Source organism: Schistocerca nitens, unplaced genomic scaffold (genome assembly GCF_023898315.1).
Source record: "Schistocerca nitens isolate TAMUIC-IGC-003100 unplaced genomic scaffold, iqSchNite1.1 HiC_scaffold_375, whole genome shotgun sequence".
Lineage (NCBI taxonomy): Eukaryota > Metazoa > Arthropoda > Insecta > Orthoptera > Acrididae > Schistocerca > Schistocerca nitens.
The window spans coordinates 8,800,998-8,825,094 of record NW_026045909.1 but is presented as its reverse complement, the minus strand read 5'-3'; the positions used below and the strand labels follow the sequence as shown (position 1 = coordinate 8,825,094).

Below are 24,097 nucleotides of genomic sequence, written 5' to 3'. Positions count from 1 at the left end.
TAATGTTTGGGGTAACTCAACATTTAGACAAAAAGTATTCACTGCTCAAAAGGAAGTGGTTAGAATAATGTGTGGGATTCATAGTCACTCACCTTGTAGGCATCTTTTTAAAAGATTGGGAATTCTTACAACAGCCTCGCAGTACATTTACTCACTAATGTAATTTGTTCTCAACAACATGGACCAGTTTAAAAACAACAGTGACATTCATGATTATAATACCAGAAAAGAGAAAGACTTACACTATCCTTATATTTGGCACAGAACTGTGTAAAATATGCTGTTTTAAAAACTTTCAGCAAATTACCAGATGAATAAAATGTCTGAGAGACAGCAGTAATAGCTTCAAAAATAAATTGAAATCGTATCTCCTTGACAACTCCTTCTGCACCATGGATGAATTCTTGAATAGGAATAAATAAATCTATAAATATAGTATATGCATTTTGTGCCATTTAAGGGAATGGGGTAAATAATAGAAATATTAATCTTTAACTCTGTATTGTAAAATATATATATATATATATATATATATATATATATATATATATATATATATATATATATATATATATATATATATATATATATATATATAATGGGACTTACCAAACAAAAGCGCTGGCAGGTCGATAGACACACAAACAAACACAAATATACACACAAAATTCAAGCTTTCGCAACAAACTTTCGTCTTTCCCTCTCCTTCCCCTCTTTCCTGATGAGGCAACAGTTTGTTGCGAAAGCTTGAACTTTGTGTGTATATTTGTGTTTGTTTGTGTGTCTATCGACCTGCCAGCGCTTTTGTTTGGTAAGTCTCATCATCTTTCTTTTTAGATATATTTTTCCACGTGGAATGTTTCCCTCTGTTATATATATTAAAAAATCTTGTTACATATGTACATTTCTTGTGCACTTGACATGTTCCACACCATAACGGCTACCATACCGTACGATTGATCAATGGAACGCACAACCAACTAACTAACACTTCCTGCTTAATCAGCTTAGTCACTTTTCCAGTAGCACCAACTACTCTTATACCAGATACTAGCATGACCACCACTTCTTTATTGTCTGTAATTTACACAAAAAATATCTGAGATATTGCATTCAGTTCACTTCCACTGTCGACCAAGCGTTTTATGGGTGTACCGTGTAATGTAGCCATAACTATAGGATGCCAATTACTGTCATTATTATCTTTAGAGTCCTCATCATATAACAAATCCTCATTGATGTTTCTGCTCGAAAAACTATCATCTGGTTCACCAAAAACATCATCTGTTACAGGCAAGTGACATACTGCATGATCCCCTTCCTCAATTACATCACATACAAAACACGCATCTTCCTCATCACTCACTTCTTCAACCATTATCCTCTCTTTGCTAATGAGATTATCTTTCTCATCATACACAAATTCAAACATTTCATCTACTTCACTAGCATCACTATTGCTTGATGAATCACTATCCAAACCACCCTTGTTGTCACTATCCTCTCCTTCTAACACCTGGCTAACCAACTGTTCCCTGTCTTCCTTTTCAGACCATAAGGCCAAACACTTTAATGGTTTTTCACACTGTAACCTATTACAGTTTATATCAACCCCTGAATTATCCATGCTTTATATGTTAGTTTCTATTGCAGCTGATTCTATTACATCTGCTGTCAAGGTTCTTCCGAGCCATAATCCATAGGTATCGGTCATCCACTGCAGTAGTAGCCCTCGGACGGCCTGAGCAAGGCATGTCATCGACAGTTCCTGTCTCTCTGTATCTCCTCAATGTCTGAACAACATCACTTTGGTTCACTCTGAGAACACCTGGACACTTATCTTTTTTAGAGGCCCTTCTGGCACAAAGTAAAAATGCGGACACAATAGATCTGTGTTATTGACTATCTAGGCATGGTTGAACTATGGACAACAGGAGCTATGTATCTCCTTCCTAGTGGAATGACTGGAACTGATCAGCTGTTGAAACCCCTCCATCTAATAGATGCTGCTCGTGCAGGCGGGTTTAGTGACATCTCTGAACAGTCAAAGAAACTGTGTCTGTGATACAATATCCACAGTCAATGTCTATCTTCAGGAGTTCTTTGAACTGGGGTGATGCAAAAAAATTTTTTAATATGTGTAGTTCAATAATTGTCACCCTGAATATAAGGCTACTCCTCTTTAAGGCCAAACTAGATATAGCACAATATGTTAGTTAGAATATCTGCTACAGTAACAAAATGATAAACGCCAATTTACACAAATTACTTGTAGATTGTGGAAAGGAGAATTGTAGCTTTTATAAATTCTCAAAAATTCATGTTTGTTTGCGATGGTATACAGTGAGATTCAGGGATGATATATTCTGATGCAGTAACTGTGAACCACGAACACTAATTAAATTCGAGATAAGTTACGTAGCCAAGACACTCATACCAGTAACTTACAAAAATATAGTTTTGTAAGCATTCAAACATTCTCAAAATTACTCTATTTCTTATGTAATTATAAAATGAAATTAGAGAACGAATTTATTGATGAGAATAGCCCTCCTCTTCTCAAAACATTTTAAAACAGCACAATGAAATTTAAGCTTACAATAACAATGCAAGTTTATCGCGGCACTCCCGAATATTCTAAATTTCACAGTAAATCAAAATACAGGAAGGTGTCGATACTTAGTGAAAGATTGTGTAGAAGTGATGCAAACAGTAAAATATGTGAATATATAACTTCAAATTGGGACATGAAACTTACAGGCCAAGATACTTAGTATCAGAGTTCTCCAAAATATTAGAAATACTCATGTTCAACAGACTAACTTCTTACATGGAAAGCAGAAAATACTAACTCCAGCACAGCAAATAGATACTAGAAAAGGAAATCAAAAGAAGCAGCAACTGAATAATTAATAGAATTTATTCTACAGGCCTTGGACAGCTGGATAGTAATGTCTGGGATTTTTCTTGACTTATCCAAAGCATTTCACAAAATTAATCATGCATTCCTAGTAAAGAAACTAAAAAATACCGATTGTGGTATTTGTGGACAAGCAGCAGCCTGGAAAACATCAGATCTCAGTAACAGCTGGCAATATGTAATCATTAACAACATGAAACAGATCAGCAATTAGTAGCACGAAGTGTGGTGTACTGCAAGGACTGTTATGGGGCTACCTTCTTCAATTTATTTGTAAATAATGTACACACATATGAAAAAGAAAATAAGATGTGGTATGCAGATGTCATAGGTGTTGGCTGAGCACAGAACTTGGTATGGGCCGGTATATGCAGGCTGGAGGGGAGCATGGACAGTGTCATCTCGGAGCATGATGTATTCGCAATTATCCAGAGATTTCAGGACTTGAACCTTAGGGCGGGAATGGCTGGCAGGCAGAGGGTTCTCGCCATATACAAACTCAGCTATTGAGCATTTGAGGTCTTCCTTATAGATCTCATGAATGCCGAGTGGCACAAGGGGAAGTGCCTCCATCCATAGAGAGTCGCGGCATCGAAGAGCCGCCTTGAAAGTGCGGTGCCAGCGATCAACTAGCTCATTACTTTGCAGGTGATATGCTGTGGTACGGATGCTCCGGATGCCGCCAATGTTACAAATCCCATTGAACAGGGCCGACTCAAATTGTCTGCCCTGGTCAGTCATGATGATAGCTGGACATCTGAAACGCGACACCCATGACTCAACGAAAGCTCAAGCAACAGTTTCTGTCGTAATATTGAGGAGGGGTACAGCCTCGACCCAGCGAGTTGTTCGGTCGATAGACGAGTGAACATAACGAAAGCCGTTAGAGGCAGAGAGAGGGCCAACAATGTCAATGTGAATATGTTGGAAATGCCCAGGAGGGATCGAAAAGGCGCCGAGGGGGGGTGAAGTGTGCTTGTGTACTTTGCAGCATTGGCAAGCAACACAGGAGTGTGCCCATTGCTGGCAGTCCTTGTTGACATTTCTCCACACAAAGCGCTCCGCTACAAGGTGGGTGGACCCACGAACACCGGGGTGAGCTAAATTATGCAATGCGTTAAAGACAGCTTGACGGAACTTGGTTGGGATGAGGGGGCATAACATACCCGTACTGTCGTCACAACAGATTTCACCAGAAATGCCAGGGAAGGTGGTGCAGATGAAGTGTAGTGAAGAATTAGAGTCTGAAATCAGGTTTTGTGTTTCCTCATCGGCGAATTGGAGGTTAGGCAGTTCAGAGAGGTCTCTGGTGGTGAACTGAGATATGAAGTCCATGTATCTGAAGCGGCAAGGAGGCGGGTCAGCTGGCGGGTTTGTAATGGCTGCAGCCAGGGGTTTGTCATCCATTAAAAAATAGAAAGGGCGTCCCTCAACGTCAGTCTTAAAATGCTTAATTGCTTCATAGACCGAGAGAAACCCCCTGTCAAACGCGGAATATTTACGTTGTGCATTGGTGAGCTTGAGCGAGAAGAACTGCAGAGGCAAAGTTTGGCCGTTGATTGTCTGGCTAATCTGGCTCGCATCTGTGGTGATGAAAAGCTGCGCATTGGGATGAGGATGTGCGATGGTGCAGGCCTCGGCAAGAAGATTTTTGAGGGCAGTGAAAGAGTCAGTCATAGCAGGAGTCCATGGAACGGGCCAAGATCCAGAAGTGTTGGTGCCTGCCAAGGTGTCTGTCAGTGGAGCCTGAATCTCCGTAGCCTGAGGTAGATGTCAGTGATAATAATTAACTGTCCCCAGAAAGTGCCGGAGCTCTTTGAATGACGAAGGTCTGGGTAGGTTTAGTATTATTTGTACTTTCTCAGGGGGTGGTGAAATGCCATCGACAGAGACCCGAAAACCGAGAAAAGTGACAGTGGGTTGATGTAGCTGCACTTTGTCTTGGTTGGTCTGGATGCATGCTGCCGCAAGAGTGTTCATAACAGTTTGCAAATGTCGAATTTTGTCCTTGACGGAGGATCTGAACACAAGAATGTCATCAAGATATGCAATGCAGAATTTTAGGTCAAATAGCACTTCGGTGATGAAGCATTGCCAGGTCTGGGTTGCGTTTTTAAGACTGAAGGGCATGAATCGAAACTGAAATAACCCGATCGGGGTGGTGATTGCTGTCTTCCTGATGTCTTCAGGTGCCCTAGAGATCTGGTGGTAGGCCCGTTTGCAATTAATGACAGAGAACGTGGTCGTATCTGTGAGGGAACTGGTAAAGTCGCCAATGTTGGGTATAGGGTGGGTGTCCATTATTGTTCGTGCATTTAGTCGACGGTAATCTCCACACATGCGCCAGGACCTGTTTTTCTTGGGTGTCATATGTATGGGTGTAGACCAGCTACTGGCTGACGGTTCAGTGATGCCGGAGCTTAGTAGTTCAGAAATGTGATTTTTAAGGTCGGAGAGGCGCTCGAGACAAAGTCGATGTGGTTTATTGGAGATCGGGGGACATGGCGTGAGGCGAAGCTTGTGAGCCATGCCTTTTTGATGACGGAAATGTTGCCGGTGGCACGAGTGGTGGTTTGTTTACAACGTGCGGCGGGCGGGGCAGGTGAGGCATGGTCTTAGTGTATGGAACCACTCGCCAGATCCTACGGGAGCCAAGGCGGCGAAATGTACCAGGAGTCAACGCGACTAGATGGCCGCCGGCCCGAAGCAGTGTCACTGTGGTTGGGTGAGCTCGGTAGAGCTTGTGAGCCGTTAGTGAGTCCATTTTTCGAGGGCGCAGCCTGTAATGCACGGTCGCAGATGAAACGCTTGGTGCGAGTGCACTGATTTTGTAGTCAGTGGTTGTCGCACGGCGGCACGCTGGAGCCATAGTTGCATAGTCTGAGGTGCTGTCCGTGAGGGGTAGGAGCTGTCAGTTCGGGAACTAATGACGCTCATCACGCATGCCCACTTGTGTCCAGCCGAGTGCCAAATGCTGCCGTGTTATGGCAGGCTTGATAGCACAGTTGCGAGGGGTAGCGGGAGGTAAACACACGGAGGCTCGATTGCTGGGATTGCAAGCAGATTCGGCACACTTACTGACCTTGCTTTGTCCTTGCTGTAGTGTCTGTAATTCCTTTGCTGCATCGGAAAGCTGGAGCTGTGTTTTGTGGAGCCGGAGGAAGAGATCAGTTTTCCTTGTGTAGGCGAGCAACGTGTTCAAGCTTGACAAGGCACTTGTACGTGGTTTATTGTAACGTCACCGACAGAGATGGGCATGTATGGATGTGATGAGCCCGGACCGATATGTCACAGGGGCAGGGGGGCATTGCTCGATGGAGCACAGGTGAAGTGAGTCTTGGACGGATGAACAGATGATGAAACACGGTGTTTTGCACTAGGTCCGGTGAAAGTTTGTGGTGTCGCAAGAAGTCAATGCCTAGTATAGGTTCGTCAATTTTGCACACTAAATAAGTCCACTCGAGTTTGCAGTTTGCAGTGAGTGAGGCGATGTGGGAAGTTGAACCCGAGCATTGTAGTTTATTTGAATTCACGGCTTGCTGTGAAGTACGATGAGGGCGGATGTTCAACAACGCTAAGGACGTAGGCAGCAGTGAAACATCAACGCCTGTGTCCACTAGGAAAAGGTATCCTGACGAAATGTCTTTAATGTAAAATCTTCCGCAATTATCCAATCATTCCCAAACAGAATAGAGCACTGTGGGATGCTTGTCATGTTGTGCGCAGGAGGCGGCACCCGGACCTACCTGCCATTGGCATTTGGGAAGTAGCAGGGTGGTTGCAGATCTGTGCCGCCTCACCAAACCATGTGCGGAAGTAACAGTACGGGTAGTGCGGTTGCATTTCCTGCGGAAGGTTTGTTGCCAGTGGTGATGGCCGATGTTCGGTGGCCACAACAGGTTCGGTTGCAGGAGGGGGTGTGACTGTGGGCTGAGCCAGTGGCATCCCAGTTACTCATTTACTGCTTCCCAGAGAGAGTGGAACGGTCGGCACGGTACGGCCCCGGCCGCGTCTGGCCACAGGGCGATGAGCCTGAACCTGAGCCTTATCAGGTAGGCAGTGGCTGGCAAAATAGAGCAGTGATGCATTGTGTAGCTTGTGAGCAATTTTAATACCTTGCTCGACAGGTTCAGGAGACCTTTGAGCCAGAGTAAACCGGATTTGAGGAGATAGTTTATATGACCAGATGGCGAGGAGAACTGTGTCAGAGAATAGATCAGCGCTGACCAGTACACGTAGCCGTCTCCAGAGCAGGGAAGGTTTGTCGTTGCCTAGTTGCTCGATGTGGAGCACTTGCCGTATTGCTGCCTCAGTTGAGCGTGCAAGCTGGCGTAGAACTCTCTTTTTGGCTAGAATGTGCTGGGTAGCTGAGTCCGGGGCGTCGACCAGGTCAGCAATCAAATCCTCCTGGTCATGCAGGTGGGTGATGAGGCACAGATACCTGGTTGACTCATCAAGTTTGTAATGGTCGAACACTTTGTACACAATTTTGAACCAGGTTGTTGCTCTGTCGGGATTAAATGGTGGCTGTGTCAGTAAGCGTTGTAGATTGTTCAGAAGAACAGGTTGAGTTGAGTTCGTCGGGGTACTGCCTGAATCAAGCTGTTGTTGCTGTAGTATTCCAGGAGAGTGTGCCTCCAGTGGATGTGGCAATGACGGCTGTTCGGGTGGCAGCATGAAGGTGACACGTTGTGGTTGAGCACGGACCGTCGTGACACAGAAGGCCAACGCAGGTGAGACACCGTAATGTGTCGATTGTGGTTGCGGAAGCTCAACACGTTGCGGGTGTGTTCAGATTGATGTGTCGCAGAAGAATGATTGTGGATGAGGCACCGAGATGTGCCAAGAATGGTAGTGGAAGCTCGACTGGAGCCGGCGCGGGGGTGACAGGTGAGAAAAAGTTCAGAGTTTGAGAACGCGTCTTAGTCCGTGGAAAGCTCGACGAATGATCAGAGCTGGGGCCACCTGCATTGCAGGGGGGCTGCGGAGGGACAGGCTGTCCGGAAGCGCAGTGTGGGAAATGTGGGACAAAATGTGTGGATGTTCACTGTTCATAACCACTCCACTCAAAACGGTGTGCGGATAAGGTGAATGTGTGGCACAAAACACTGAGGCATAGCAGTGGGACGGAGGTGGAGGTCTTGCACAGATAATAAGTTATTGTAACTGTTGCCGGCCGAAGTATCGAAGTAGGAATGCATGTGCTGATGCTGAACCATGGCAGCTGCGGGCGTGGTCAGATGCTGAGGAGGTAGAACTGTGAATGAAGCAGTTCCGGCCACGTCGCAGGTATCCGCGTGGTACTGCATGGGTTGCGGCATGGCAAATCATTGTCCTGGCGGTAGTAAGTTGTCCGACAAAGCATTTACAAAAATCAGCATTGGTCCCACACTGCACAGAGATCCTTAAGAGGTAACTGCACAGACGATGAGGGAGGGCACATGTGGCAGGAACAAAGGTGTTTGATAGCCGGAGTCATGCACTCTCCTAATCTCACTTATTGTTGCAGGCTCGAAAACGTCAGGCAAAATCGGCGGAATCATTGAGTGAGAGGCATCGTGTTGCAGTCCTGGTGGGTGTACATTGCCCGCAACATGATGCATGTCGATCACAAAATCTAGTGTTAGGCGCTGGGATGAAGTCATTGTTCAAATGCTGTGTCAATGTAATACATGAGAAAATAACTGACCAGGAGGTCACGGACACAGTAAAACGGCGAAAACGGAAGATGTTACAACTCGGGGTCACCAGTGAGGAGGATTACCGGTTGGTTGCACCAATAATCACACCCATTTAGCAATAGTTCATTTATTAACCTTAACACATACAAGGATCAGAAAGAACTGACATGAACATGGCGGAACAGCCAAAGATAATGCTTAGAGTCCAAAAGTGAATGCATATCGATGTTGGTGCTTTTTCATTGGCGCCACGTATGTATTGTGGAAGTTACTGAATGTTATTACTGTATAGCCCATTATATTTATATTGTCTAGTTGTAAGGAAAGTGATGTGTCCTGTATTACAAGTATGTACCTGTACAGAAGGTTATTTACGGGACCAATAAAAATCACAAACACTTGCGGTCTCACACACAGCAAAATTCCAGTACCAGCATCATTCAAGACGTCATAGTTTCTGCGCTCTTGTTAAGATAAGTTATTTAGATTGTAATAACAGTTAGTTTAGTTCAAATTGTTCATTAAATATGTGTATCAGTGTGACTCTCAAACTTCCTATTAAAGTATCACTTTCCTTTACATATAAGTGCCGAAGACATGAAAAGTTCGGCATGTAACTGTATATTTGTGTGCATGTTGGCCCAAGTCGTGTAGTGTAAAGGGTGTTAATTGATTTATTTCTATTTTTAAGTGTGTAATCTCTGTTTCAATGCATGATTAGTGTGAATGTTGGTACAGGATAGTCAGAGAAGCAGTGGTATGTGTAGACTGCGGGTTGGAATTTCACTGGGGTGACTGTAATGGGTAACTGAATGGGGAATTTAACAAGGCTCTCCCATAGTACTGTAAGCTCTGCAAAAAATACAAGAGAATCTTTGAGCAGGTGGCAAAGATTTGTGCCCTTACGTGTGAATTAGATTACATGAAATTTGAACTAGATAGGTTGAAGTGGGAAAAAGATCGTGGAAACCAGGTAAAGGTAACTAACAAATTGGCAAGAGGGGATCAGCTCTTGAACATCATCCACATTTGAGCTAACAGTATCCAATAAATTTGACTTGTTACCTGAAGTAGGAGGGGAAGAGGTACAGTAGGTCACAGTAGTGTGCAGCAGGCTTCTAGCAAAGAAACTCAGTTTAGAGACTAGGAAGAAAAGAGTCTTGCTGCTAGGTAGTAGTTATGGGAGGGGTGTAGGCCAGATGTTACAAGACAAATTAAGACCAGGGTATCTGGTCACAAGTTTTGTTAAGTCAAAAGTTAGCCTTAGCCTGGTGACAAAGGAGTTGTTAACATACGTTAAGATAGAACACAAGTTCAAAAACATCGAGGCAATTACATTTTGTAGTGATCAGTACATAGCAGTGTGTGCTGGTGAATTAATGCTGAAAAATAGTTCTCTTTTAATTGTAATCAAATACAGATCCCCACTGGGATATTTTGACCTATTTATGTGGAATCTGGATTCCTTACTGATCTATCAGACAGCAGCAAGCAGTTAATAGTCTGTTGTGACTGCAATGTAAATTTCTAAGGGATTCTGATAGGAAAACTTGTTTGGAAACCTTATTTGGATCCTGCAATCTGATCGCAATAATTAACTTTCCAACACTGGTGTATAAAGGCAGTAGGACCCTAATTGATGATGTTTTCTTTGATAAAGTTCAAAGCAAGGAAAAAACTGTTTACTCAGTAACAAATGTTCTCTCTGATTATGATGCACAGTTAGTTAGGATAAATATTATAGTGCCTTATGGTATAGATACTCCTCAGTTGAAATCAAATTATTGACTCCAGTACAAATGTTTTTAAGAATAGTTTACAGGAAATAAGATAGGATGTAAATTATAATGAACCGAACACTAACATAAGATTTAATGTATTCCATGACAAAATTATTTGAAAATAGCTTTCCACATAAGCTAATCAGAAAGATACTAAACATACATGTAAAAATGATGGATCACTAGAGGGATTATAGCATCTTGTGAAAGGAAAAGGGAAATTTTTTTTGTAAGAACAAGTAGGGATCCTACAGTAGTTGCACACTACAAAAACTGCACATAATTACTAAGAAAGGATATTAAAAATTAAGAAACATGCACATAATGTTAGAAGTCAGTACTTGTGTTAACAAACTTACAGCTACATGGAATGTAGTGAAATGAGAGACAGGCAACCAGCCACAGAACAAGACATCACCACTACTGAACTGAATGAAAGGGCTATTAATGATGAGTCACAGGTAGCAAATAGATTTCTTAAATATAGTGGAAAGCATTGGGACAAACAGTTCAGTCTTGAGCACAATCATAGCAGTATGTTGAAAATTTAATTTTCATAAAATTCAATCATATGAATATGTCACCAACTTCACCTTCTAAAATTAAGAAAATTATATGCTCCCTCAAAAATAAAAGTTCATTTGGTTTTGATGGTGTTTCCAACAGAGCACTAAAAATTTGTTCTCATGTAATAAGCCCAGTCTTATCTGAAATATGTAATGCATCAGTAACTCAAGTAATTTTTCCAGAGAGACTGAAATATGCCATCGTTAAATCCCACTTTAAGAATGGCGATAAGAGAGATTCAGTAAGCACTGACCTGTTCCACTGCTGACATCATTTTCCAAAATTTTTGAGAAGGTGATTTACTCTAGAATAATATCTCACTATAGTGACAATAGTGTCCTTAGCAAATCACAGTTTGACAGTTTGGGTTTCAGAAGGGTTTCTACTGAGAAAGCCATTTACACACTCACACACGCAATTTTACAGCTATTAAATAATAAAATATTGCTGATTGCCACTTTCTGTGAGCTCTCTAAGACATTTGACCGTGTGAATTGCAATATTCTTCTAGATAAATTGACATTTTATGGAAGTGATGGTATTGCCAACCAATGGATGATGTCATATCTAACCTAAAGAATGCACAAAGTTGTACTTAGTCTAGCAATGTAGTCCAGAGAGACAATTCTGACAGGGGAGAAATCACATATGGGGTTCCCCAAGCTTCAATCTTAGGTCTACTACTGGGTTCTGAATTGTGAATTGTGGTTTATTTGTCTCGTAACATATATCAGGTACAGGAGACACGTCAAACTGTGGTAAAATTTCACCATAAACAAAGAACAGCTGATGTTAACAGGCAGCATAATAATAATGATACAATTTTGTTATATACACATACAATAAAGTCTAACACATAATTACCGCTTGCTCAAATGATCATTTCATCCCCTATGAATTCTTCTATTGAATAGTAGCATTTCTCCCACAAAAGCTGCTGTAACCTGATTTTTAAAATTTCTGGCATCATATTCAATATTTTTTGCCCATTAACTTGCTGTATATTGTCATCCGCATATACTGTGGAGTCTGTGCATATAATTAAGCCTGTGTGTGGGTAGCATAACATTATTTTTATTTCTTGTGTTATAAATATATGGCTAAAATGAGTCTCCACAAATTGTCTGCTGTGTAGGAAGATTATAAATTCATAAATGTACATGGAGAGAACAGTTAGGATTTGCAGTTACTGAAATAATGGGCAACAAGTCTCTGTTTGCTGTGCAGTACACATGTATCAGACAGTTTTCTTTTGCAGTTTGAATATGCGAGATACACTACTTGAAAATTATCCTATATCTAATGACAGATTCAAAATAACTATGAAAAGCAGTTATTCATATACTCACTATGGGTTTTTGCAACATTCACTTTCAAACCATTTGACCGGATCCAATTTTCTAAGGCATCAGGTGTACTTATTATGGAGCTCAGAATTTTTTTTACATCATCATCTTCAATTAAAACAGAAGTATCATCTGCAAACAGAACTGATTGAGAATTAATATTCATGGGAATTCATATTCATAGGTAAGTCATTTACAACGAATAGGAACAGGATTGGCCCCTGAATGGAACCTTGAGGCACACCTTGTGATACTGTACTCCATTTAGTATAACAGTTCACTGCATCTGATGTGATTGTTAACCTTTGTTTTATGTTGTGTAAGTCTTATGTCAGCCAATTTAGAGCATTGTCCTTAATCCCATATTTTTCTAATTTGTAGATAAGCAAGTCATGGTTCATGGAGTCAAATGCTTTTGTGAGATCACAGAAGATACCTGTGACTTAACTCCTCTGATCCAATGATTTGGCTATCTTTTCAGTAAAGTTATTCACTGCATACAGAGTGTTTTTCCTGGTTGAAATCCAAATTGGTTACATATAATAATATCATTTTTTACAATAAAGTTTTTGACCTAGTTTACAGCTACTTTCTCTAACACTTTTGACAGGAGTGGAAGAATAGAAATAGGCCGATAGTTTTCCACATCTTCCCCGACCCTTTTTTGAACTGAGGTCTGAGTTTGGCATACTTCAAAACATTGGTAAAGCATACCTGTTCAAAAGACTGGTTGAATATTTTAGTTAGAGGAGGTGCTATTATGCCACACACTGTTTTAATCACTTTAATGGGTTTCCCATACCACCCAGCAGAGTTTTTATTTTTTTTTATGATAATATAGTATTTTCCACATCCTTTATTGTGACTTTTTTTTAAATTCATAAGATACCCAGCTTCTTGGTGGATGACAAAGGAATTTATTTTACTCTGATACTCTGCTACATCAACATCTGACTTTGCCACATTTATGAAAAATTCATTTAAACTCTCTGATATTTGAGCCAGGTTTACAATAAAGCTATCATCTAGTTTAATCCTAGATATTTCACTACTATTAACTCTAACACCCAACTCTGATTTGTCAACAGACCACACTGCTTTTGTTTACTTTTATGTTGTACAATGAACTTCTTGTTTGCCATTTGTTTGGCTGCCTTCACTACTTTTTTAAATATAGCTTTATAATGACAAGCACACACAGTATAATGTCTGTTTTATTATATTTCAGTTCATTGCGGAGCTTCCTCTTCCTTCCACTAGAAATTTTTGTTTCCCTGGTCATCCATTTAAGTTTATTTGTGAATTTGTTGCATGTAGTTCTAAGTGGAAAAGTTTCATTAAATATTTCAAGGAAGCTACTTAAGAAATTGTTAAAGTTAGTATCACCAGAAATACAGCTGCTATAAGGCCATTCAAACTCTCTTAACTTATTTCTAAATGTAACTGATTTTTTTATTGAATTTCCTTTTAATATGGCTTTTGTTACATGAAATGTCTTTCTTAATTTTTGGCAGTTCATTATAATGCAGAGTGGTTGAAGATTTCTAAATCCATGCAAAATTTATAAACATCTTCATATACATAATTTGTTAGAATATTGGAATATTATCTATATAGGTAGTTGACTGTGCAGTTTTTCTAGTGGGTTTCATGAATTTTATTTTGAAGTAAAAGTTTTTTATTAAGTCATATATGTAACAAATTCACTTGTGCACAACTAGAGATACTACACCTATGATAGGTGTAACACATAGTAAGGAAATAATAAATGGGTGGAAACTTTAAAATTCTTAGTGGTCCATATTGTTGAGCATTTAAATTGGAAAAAGATACATTTTGTAAATCCCACAACAACTTAGTTCAGCCACATTTGTGCTTAGAAACACTGCAAATCTTGGGGAGAGACAAATCAGTAAGTTGACATATTTTGCATGTTTTCATTTGCATGTCATATGGAATAATGTTGTGTGGTAACTCACCTTCAAAAAAGTTCAAAAAAGAAAGTCTTTATTGTGCAAAAAAAATGCTGTAAGACTAATATGTGGTCCTCACCCATGATTATCTTGTAGACATCTGTTTAAGAAGTTGGGTAATCTGACTGCTGCTTCACAGCAGATTTATTCCTCCATGAAGTTTATTGTAAATAATCTGCTCGAGTTCAAAAGGAACAATGATGTACATAATTACAATATCAGAAAGAAAAATTACATTCATTATTTCACATTAAAGTTGTCTGTACCACAAAAAGGGGTGCACGTGCTGCAACAAAAACTTTTGATCTCTTACCCAGTGATCTAAGATGTCTGACAGACAGCAAAGTAAATTTTGATAACAAACCAAGAATATTTCTCCTTGACAACTCCTTCTATTCCATAGAGAAATTGCTATCACTATAATGTGTAAAAGGTGGTGGGCAGAAATTACTAATTCACATCTTTATACTTAAAAAAAGTTAATTTCAATTTGTATTTGGGAAGAAATTGTGAATGTAAAATGACTTATTCCACATCATTATGATCTGTCATGCAAAATGATCCATGGAACATGTAACAAACTATACCAATAAACTTGTTTATTACATGGATTTTTCACTTAGCTGTTTCTGTGCACACTTCTACACTGGCAAGCCAAAGGAGAACACTGCAGTATGAGATTATCTCTGTCTAAATTGCTAAAATGGTCACATTATGTTCTTGTTGAATTACCTTTTTCGTTTATATGGATGTTCGTGGTGGTAATCTTTTGATATTAAGAGCTATATTATTGTTTGTTGAGCAACTGTCAGCTTTTACCCTGAACCCTTCTGATGTCCTACATGTGTGGCCCACAGTGGGAAGTCAACAGTGTAAATGAGAAGCAGTATTGAGCCTAATACACTTCCTTGAGGAACTCCAATGTTAAGATATTCAGAGCCAGTTGAAATTTTGGAATCTGTACCCTCTGCATTCTGTTTGCTAGATAAGACACAAACCACTCATTTACAATCTGCCTTAACCCCAGTTCTTTAAATTTACTTAGAAGTATTTCATGATAAACTTTGTCAAATGTTTTATTGAGGCCTAGGAAAATGCTTGTTATGTTTTCTCCTTTGTCCAAGGCTTCTGAAACTAATTTCGCAGTTTTTGCTGCACCATCTTCTATTCCTCTCCCAAACCTGAAAGCAAACTGTTAGTATTTATTTAAATGATCCATAAGTCAATTTTTCATAATAGTTTGTGTTGTTTTTGTAAAAGACGACAATAGCAAAATTGTTTTTTAGTTCTCTGTACTTTCTGTGTCAGTTGTTTTGGGATGCAAAGAACTTTTGGCTGCTTTAGGTGGTAAGGGAAGCAACTGGATATGAATGACTCATTTATAAGATCTGCTGGGGAACTTTTATGGTGCTGGTGCAGTCTTTAGGTTGACACATTGGAATCTCATCTAGACCACTGGACAATGCACTCTTAAACTTACGCATGATGCCACTGTCTTCCTCCCCAGTGCTGGGTAGCAGCAGCATTGTGTAAGGTAGTGTTGATACCGTATACAGCAATAGTGTGTCAAATGTATATTTGTCTTAGTCTTATAGCCAAACATGAAATGGCACCGTATCAGTGATGTTTGCTTATTATCAAAACTTATCAATATTACTAATGATTTGATATAATTATTGCTCCATAAGTTTCATACAAAAGGATGTATAAGCTAATAGCAAGAAGTGTAGCTTATTATGTGGTGGCAGTGAACAAATTTGAATGATCAGTTTAATAATACCATTGCAGTTACAATATCATGTGCTTTTTCCAAATTAATGAATGAATATTTTCTTCCTCTGAAGATTTTTGCTGGTAACTCAGTCTCACTGTTCTGTCAACATAAGTTACATATGTCAAGAGTTTGTGGCGCCGATGAAATCGACACTAACATCAATATACATTCATCTTTGGACTCTAAGTATTATCTTTGGCTGTTCCGCCATGTTCAGTTCTTTGTGATCCTTGTATGTGTTAAGGTTAATAAATGAACTATTGCTAAATGGGTGTGATTATTGGTGCAACCAACCGGTAATCCTCCTCACTGATGACCCCGAGTTGTAACGTCTTTCGTATTTGCCGTTTTACTGTGTTCGCGGGCTCCATGTCAGTTATTTTCGCATGTATTACTTCGACACAACATACGAACAATGACTTCAGCCCAGCGCCTAATGCCGGATTTTGTGATCGACATGCATCATGTTGCGGGCAATGTCCACCCGCCAGGCCTGCAACACGATGCCTCTCACACAATGATTCCGCCAATTTCACCGGACGTTTTCGAGCCTCCAACAATAAGTGAGGTTAGGAGAGCACATGACTCTGGCTATCAAATGCCTTAGTTCCTGCCACATGTGCCCTCCCTCATCGACTGTGCAGTTACCTCTTACGGATCTCTGTGCAGTTCAGGACCAATGCCAAATTCTGCAAATTCTTCGTCGGACAACCTACTACTGCCAGGACAATGATTTGCGACGCCGCAATCCGTGCAGTACCATGCGGATACCTGCCATGTGGCCAGAACTGCTTCGTTCACGGGTCTACCTCCTCAGCATGTGACCACGCCCACACCTGTCTCGGTTCAGCATCAGCACATGCCTTCCTACTTCAATACCTCGGACTGCAACAGGAACAATAACTTGTTATCTGTGCAAGACCTCCACCTCTGTCCCACTGCTACACCTCAGCATTTTGTGCCACGACATTCACCTTAGCCGCACACCGTTTTGAGAGGAGTGACTATGAACAGTGAACATTCACACATTCCGTCCCTCGATCGACATCATTTCCCACAATGTGCTTCTGGACAGCCCACACCTCCGCAGCCTCCCTGCAACACAGGTGACCCCGGCTCTGATCATATGTCGAGCTTTCCGCAGACTAACAGGCATTCTCAAACTTTGAACTTTCTCTCACCTGTCGCCCCCGCGCCGGCCCCAGTTGAGTTCCTGCTATCGTTCTTGGTACATATCAGTGCCTCATCTGTGTCGGTCTTCTGCGACGCGTCAATCTGAACACACCCACAATGTGTTGAGATTCCGCAACCGCAATTGACACATTACAGTGTCTCATCCGCGTAGGCCTTCCACGTCGTGACGGATTGCGCTCAACCACAAAGTGTCACCTTCACACTGCCACCCGAACAGGTGTCGTTGCCACATAACCTGGAGGCACACTCTGCTGGAATACTACACAACAACAGCTCGATTCAGGCAGTGCTCCGAAGAACTCAACTCAACCTGTTCTTCCGAACATTCTACAATGCGTACTATTGCTGCCGCCATTTAGTCCCGACAGAGCAACAACCTAGTTGAAAATTGTGGACGAAGTGTTCGACCATTACAAACTCGGCGAGTCAACCAGGTATCTGTGCCTCATCACCAACCTGCACAACCAGGAGGATTTGATTGCTGACCTGGTCAGTGCCCTGGACTCATCTCCCGGTACACTCTAGCCAAAAAGACAGTTCTACGCCACTTTGCACACACAGCTGAGGCAGCAATACGGCAAGTGCTCCACATCGAGCAACTAGGCAACGACAAACCTTCCCAGCTCTGGAGACGGCTACATGCCCTGGTCAGCGCTGATCTATCCTCTGACACAGCTCTCCTTGCCATGTGGTCAGATAAACTATCTCCTCAAATCCGGTTTACTCTGGCTCAAAGGTCTCCTGAACCTGTCGAGCAAAGAATGACAATTGCTCACAAGCTCCACGATGCATCACTGCTCCATTTTGCCAGCCGCTGCCTACCTGACAAGGCTCAGGTTCAGGCTCATCGCCCTGCGGCCAGACGAGGCCAGGGCCGTACTGTGCTGACCGTTCTGCTCACTCCGGGAAGCAGTAAACAAGCAACTGGGAAGCCACCGGCTCCGCCCATGGTCATGCCCCCTCCTGCAACCGAATCTGCTGTGGCCACCAAACCTTGGCCACCACCACTGGCAATGAACTTTCCGCAAGAAATGCAACTGCACTACCCGTACTGTTACTTCCACACATGTTTTGGTGAGGCGGTACGGATCTGCAGACCACCCTGCTACTTCCCAAATGCCAATCGCAGATAGGTCCGGGTGCCACCTCCTGCACACATGACAGGCACCCCCCAGTGCTCCTTTCAGTCCGGGAACGACCGGATAATTGCGGACAGTTTTGCATTAAAGACATTTCGTCGGGATACCTTTTCCTAGTAGACACAGGCGTCGATGTTTCACTGCTGCCTACGTCCTTAGCGTCGTCAAACATCTGCCCTCATCATACTTCACTGCAAGCCGTGAATTCAACTACACTACAATGCTTGGGTTCAACTTCCCACGTCTTCTCACTCTCCACAAATTGCAAACTCGAGTGGACTTTTCTGGTGTGACAAACCTATAATAGGCATTAACTTCTTGTGACACCACAGATTTTCACCGGTCCTAGTGCGTAACACCGTGTTTCATCATCCATCCAAGACTCGCTTCCCCTGTGCTCCGTCGAGCAACCACCACCGTGACACATCAGTCCAGGCTCATCTCATCCATACATGCATGCTCGTCTCTGTCGACGATGTTACAATAAACCACGCACAAGTGCCTTGTCAATCTTGAACACGTCTCTTGCCGATGCAAGGAAAACTTCGAGCTCTCCCTCCGGCTCCACAAAACACAGCTCCAGCTCTCCAATGCAGCAAAGGAATTACAAACACTACAGCAAGGACAAATCAAGGTAAAAAAGTGCGCCAAATCTGCTTGCGATCCCAGCAATTGAGCCTCTGTTTGTTTACCTCCCGCTACCCCTCACAACTGTGCTATCAAGCCTGCCATAACGTGTACTGACAGTTCCGCAGGGCCACACCCTCCTAACACGGCAGCGTTTGACACTCGGCCAGACAGAAATGCTCATGCGCGACGAGTGTCAATGTTTCTGAACTGATGGCTCCTACCCTGCCCCTCGCAGACAGCACCTCATACTGTGCAACTTCAGCTCATGCACGCTGCCGTGCGACCACCACTGACAACACAAACAGTGCACTCGCGCCAATCGTTTCGACCTCGACCGTGCTGCCACAGGCCGTGCCCTCGGACAATGGACCCACTTATGTCTCACGAGCTCTACCAAGCTTACCAGACCATGGTGACACTTCTTCGGGACGGCGCCATCTTGTCACGTTGACTACTAGGACACTTGACCACCTCGGCTTCTGTCAGATCCGCCCAGTGGCTCTGAACAGCATGACCACACCTCGCCTGCCTCCTGCCCGCCACACATTGTAAACAACCACCTCCCGTGCCGCCGGGAACATTTCTGTCATCACCAACAGCACGGCTCAAAAGCTTCGCCTCACATCATGTCCCCTGATCTCCAGAAAACCACGTCGACTTTGTTCCAAGTCCCTCTCCGACCTTAAAAATCAGATTTCTGAACTACTAAGCTCCGGCATCATTTAACCCTCTGCCAGTAGCTGGTATACACCCATACATACGACACCCAAGAAAGACAGGTCCTGGCACATGCGCAGAGACTACCGTCGACTAAACGCATGAACAATAATGGACACCCACCCTATACCCAACATTGCCGACTTTACCAGTTCCCTCACAGATGCGACCACATTCTCTGTCATTAATTGCAAACATGCCTACCACCAGATCCCCATGGCACCTGAAGATATCGAGAAGACAGCAAGCACCACCCCAATCAGGCTATTTCAGGTTCGATTCGTTCCCTTCGGTCTTAAAAATGCAACAGAGCTGGCAACGCTTCATCAACAAAGTGCTATTCGATCTAAAATTCTTCTTCGCATCTCTTGATGACATTCTTGTGTTCAGCTCCTTCGTCGAGGACAACATTCAACATGTGCAAACTGTTATGAACACTCTCACGGCAGCAGGCATCGATACCAACCAGGACAAATTGCATCTATGTCAACCCGCTGTCACTTTTCTTGCTTTTCGGGTCACTGCCGACGGCATTTCACCGCCCCCTGAGAAAGTACAAATAATACTAAACCTACCCAGACCTTTGTCATTAAAGAGCTCCAACGCTTTCTGGGGACAGTTAATTATTATCGCCGATATCTACCTCAGGCTGCGGAAATTCGGCTCCACTGACGGACGCCTTGGCAGGCACTAACACTTCTGGATCTTGGCCCGTTCCATGCACCCCTGCTATGACTGACTCAAAGATCTTCTTGTCATCGAGACCTGCACCATCGCACATCCTCATCCCAATGCAATGCTTTTCATCGGCACAGAGGTGAGCAATACTGCCATCAGCGCTGTCCTTAGCCAGACAATCAAAAGCCAAACTTTGCCTCTGCAGTTCTTCTTGTTCAAGCTCACCAATGCACAACGGAAATATTCCGCGTTTGACAGGGAGTTTCTCTCGGTCTATGAAGCAATTAAGGATTTTAAGACTGACGTTGAGGGATGCCCTTTCTATTTTTTAATGGATGACAAACCCCTGCAGCTACTACAAACCCGCCAGCTGATCCGCCTCCTTGACACTTCAGATACATGGACTTCATATCTCAGTTCCTCACCAATGTCAGGCACATGAAGGGTGCTGACAATATAGTTGCTGATTTCCTTTCATGAGTCAATGCCATCCACTTGCTGTTAGACCTCTCCAAACTGCCTAACCTCCAACCCGTCGATGAGGAAACACAAAACCTGATTTCAGACTCTACTTCTTCACTACACTTCATCCGCACCACCTTCCCTGCCATTTCTGGATGAGATCTGGTGGGATGACAGTACCGGCACATTATGCCCCTCATCCCAACCACACTCTGTCAAGCTGTCTTCAACACATTGCATAATTTAGCCCACCCCGGTGTTCGTGCATCCACTCACCTCGTAGCGGAGCGCTTTGTGTGGAGAAATGTCAACAAGGACTGCCAGAAATGGGTGCGCTCCTGCGTCGCGTGCCAACGCTGCAAAGTACACAAGCACACTTCACCTCCCCCCCCCCCCCTCGGCACCTTTTCGATCCTTCGTGGGGGTTTCCAGCATATTCATGTTGACATTGTCAGCCCCCTCTCCTCCTCTAACGGCTTTTGTTATGTTCTCTCATCTATCAACCGAACAACTCGCTGGGTCGAGGCTGTCGCCCTCCCCAATATTATAGCAGAAGCCATTGCTCGAGCTTTTGTTGAGTCAAGGGTATCATATTTTGGATGTCCAGCTAATATCACGACTGACCAGAGCAGACAATTTGAGTCGGCCCTGTTCAATGTGATTTGTAACATTTGCGGCATGCGGCGCATCCTTACCACAGCATATCACCTGCAAAGTAACGGGTTAGTTGAGGGCTGGCACCACATGTTCAAGGTGGCTCTTCAATGGCACGACTCTCTATGGATGCAGGCCCTTCCCCTTGTGCTACTCAACATTCATGCGATTTATAAGGAAGACCTCAAATGCACAATAGCCGAGTTTGTATACGGCCAGAACATTGTTGTCCCTGGCGAACTCGTGAGCCCTTCCACTTCTCTCCCTCAGTCTGACTTATCTTCTTTCATGGACTGCGTCAGACGCCACTTCATCAACCTCCATGTCCCTCCACCTGCCAGCCATTCCCGCCCTAAGATTCACATTCCGAAATCTCTGGGCAATTACGAATATGTCATGCTCCGAGATGACACTGTCCGTGCTTCCCTCCAACCGCCTTATAACGGCCTGTACCGAGTTCTCCGGCGCTCAGCCAACACCTATGACATCCAGATGAAAGATTCAGCTGTTACAGTCTCTCTCAACAGACTTTAGCCTGCTCATGTCGAGCCTTCTTCTACCCCTCTTCAGGCCACGACCACACCACTCACTGTCATGGCTCACGACGCTCCGACCACTCCCTCCATGTTGGACTTACACACTCCGTTGAGTAACTTCCAGCTGCAATCGTCAAGCTCTCTGATCTCGCCCTCTACTCTGGTCTCATGCACTCCGTCGAGTGTCCACATGCTCCCCACATCGAGCTTACCTACGATCATGCCCTCGCGCCGGCCCCTTCGCTGGACCCTTCGATCTCTCCACCGTCGCCTGCTTCGCCCTGTTGAGGTTTCTCACACCCCCCGTTTTGAACGTGCCCTCACTCAAGGTGTTTATGCCTGTCCCCCCGGACATAATCCACAACATCTCAATAATACTGCGCGATTATACACTGTTTGTTGTGTGTTTCTCTTCATCCAGTGCTCACGACACGACCTCCGCCATTCCCTGCCACATGGTGAAATATGTTCCCCTCCCACCCGACGTCGACCTGGACATGCTTCGTGTGTTGGCCACGCGCACCGGAGACTTCGTCATCATCTCTCCATTCCACCCACAAACCGCCGGCCTACCTGTCGCCACACGACCAGCATGCCCAGTACGACGCCCGGCTCTCTTCAATGACTTCCAGGTTCGATGGCCGAACCTTGCTTCACGACATCTAACCACACAGCTCCCCAATGACGCTGTCAAGCTGAGTGTGGTCCGGCTCCTGCAGTCCACCCCTGCCAACGCCATATTCACCCCCCCCCCCTGCCTCTCAAGAGTACTCCGTGCGGTGGTGGTGGAGGGGGGGGGGGGGGGCTATGTGGTGCTGATGAAATTGACACCAACATTGATATGCATTCATCTTTGGACTCTAAGCATTATCTTTGGCTGTTCCGCCATGTTCTATTCAGTTCTTTGTGATACTTGTATGTGTTAAGGTTAATAAATGAACTATTGCTAAATGGGTGTGATTATTGGTGCAACCAACCCGGTAATCCTCCTCAAGTTAATTTATGTGACCCTTCAATTACAGCAATTTGCAGTAATGTTAATTACAGAATAGTTATGTTTAATTTACCACATGGTTTTATTTTGGTCTGGCAACCTAGTTCTATTCCAGATTTTGTGTTGCTTGTACTTGACTGCTGGTCTTGATCTTTGTTCTTGGCTATAGCATTAAATAAGTTTTGCTTGTACATATAAAAAATCACAATTAAATAACAACACAGTCAGGTCAAATAAAATGGTTAGGGTACTCCTGTTCATTATAAAGCCAAATGACAAGTGTTAATCTACTTTAAACAGGACTCAGTATTTAGAAACGTAGCTAACAATGTTATTATAAAAACACAGATTTAATCAAATAAATAATAAATTATTAATATGAAATAAGCAGAAGTTGTTTAGTAAGACTGAGGAGATGGTAGCTTTTTTCACAGCAACAGCATCCTTTCTAATTGACTTGATTGAATGTATTTGGTATAACCACGAATAGCAGTAAAAGGTATAGTGAACTACATTGTTAATACAATGCACAGAGTAAGTTTCTGTGAGTTTCTTGTCTTTTGTTACTTTTATCTTGGCTTGTTTGTGCAGTGGACAGTCTCTTTCTTAATGGTATCTGTGAAGCATGATGAACCAATGTACAAATATCTGTTTCAAGGTACCAAATTAGAGAGTTGATGCACATGCTACTGTGGCCATATCTTGTGTTCTTAATATTCTTTTTCCATAAACTCTTTCTTGTCTTTTTTTCAGTGATGAGGGTGATACAAGCAGTTGTTCTGAGGATGAAATGATGCATTACAAACAAGAACTCACAGATGAGTGCTATCAGTCATTGTCAGTACCACCTCCATCTCCTGTCCTTCCTCACCGAGAGCATCACAAAACAGCAAACAAAGTAAGATCAAATTAAAATTAATAATATATTTAATTTATCTGCTACAAAATTTTACATTAATTTCATAATAATATCTGTTCTTAGGAAAGATCAGTTCCTGAGAAAACAACTCCTTCACCTCAAAGAAAAGTACTTCAGGTGGGTGAAAAAAGT

At 42.9% G+C, this 24,097-nt stretch overlaps 1 protein-coding gene across 1 annotated transcript in view; it reads left to right on the top strand.

The window, feature by feature from the left end:
• LOC126229574 (uncharacterized) overlaps positions 1 to 24,097 on the top strand; it is a 668,091-nt gene that overhangs the window by 365,142 nt on the left and 278,852 nt on the right. The window contains exons 18-19 of the mRNA XM_049942341.1: positions 23,800 to 23,944; positions 24,029 to 24,082. Coding sequence (XP_049798298.1) covers positions 23,800 to 23,944; positions 24,029 to 24,082 — 199 coding nt within the window. The remainder of the gene's footprint in view (positions 1 to 23,799; positions 23,945 to 24,028; positions 24,083 to 24,097) is intronic.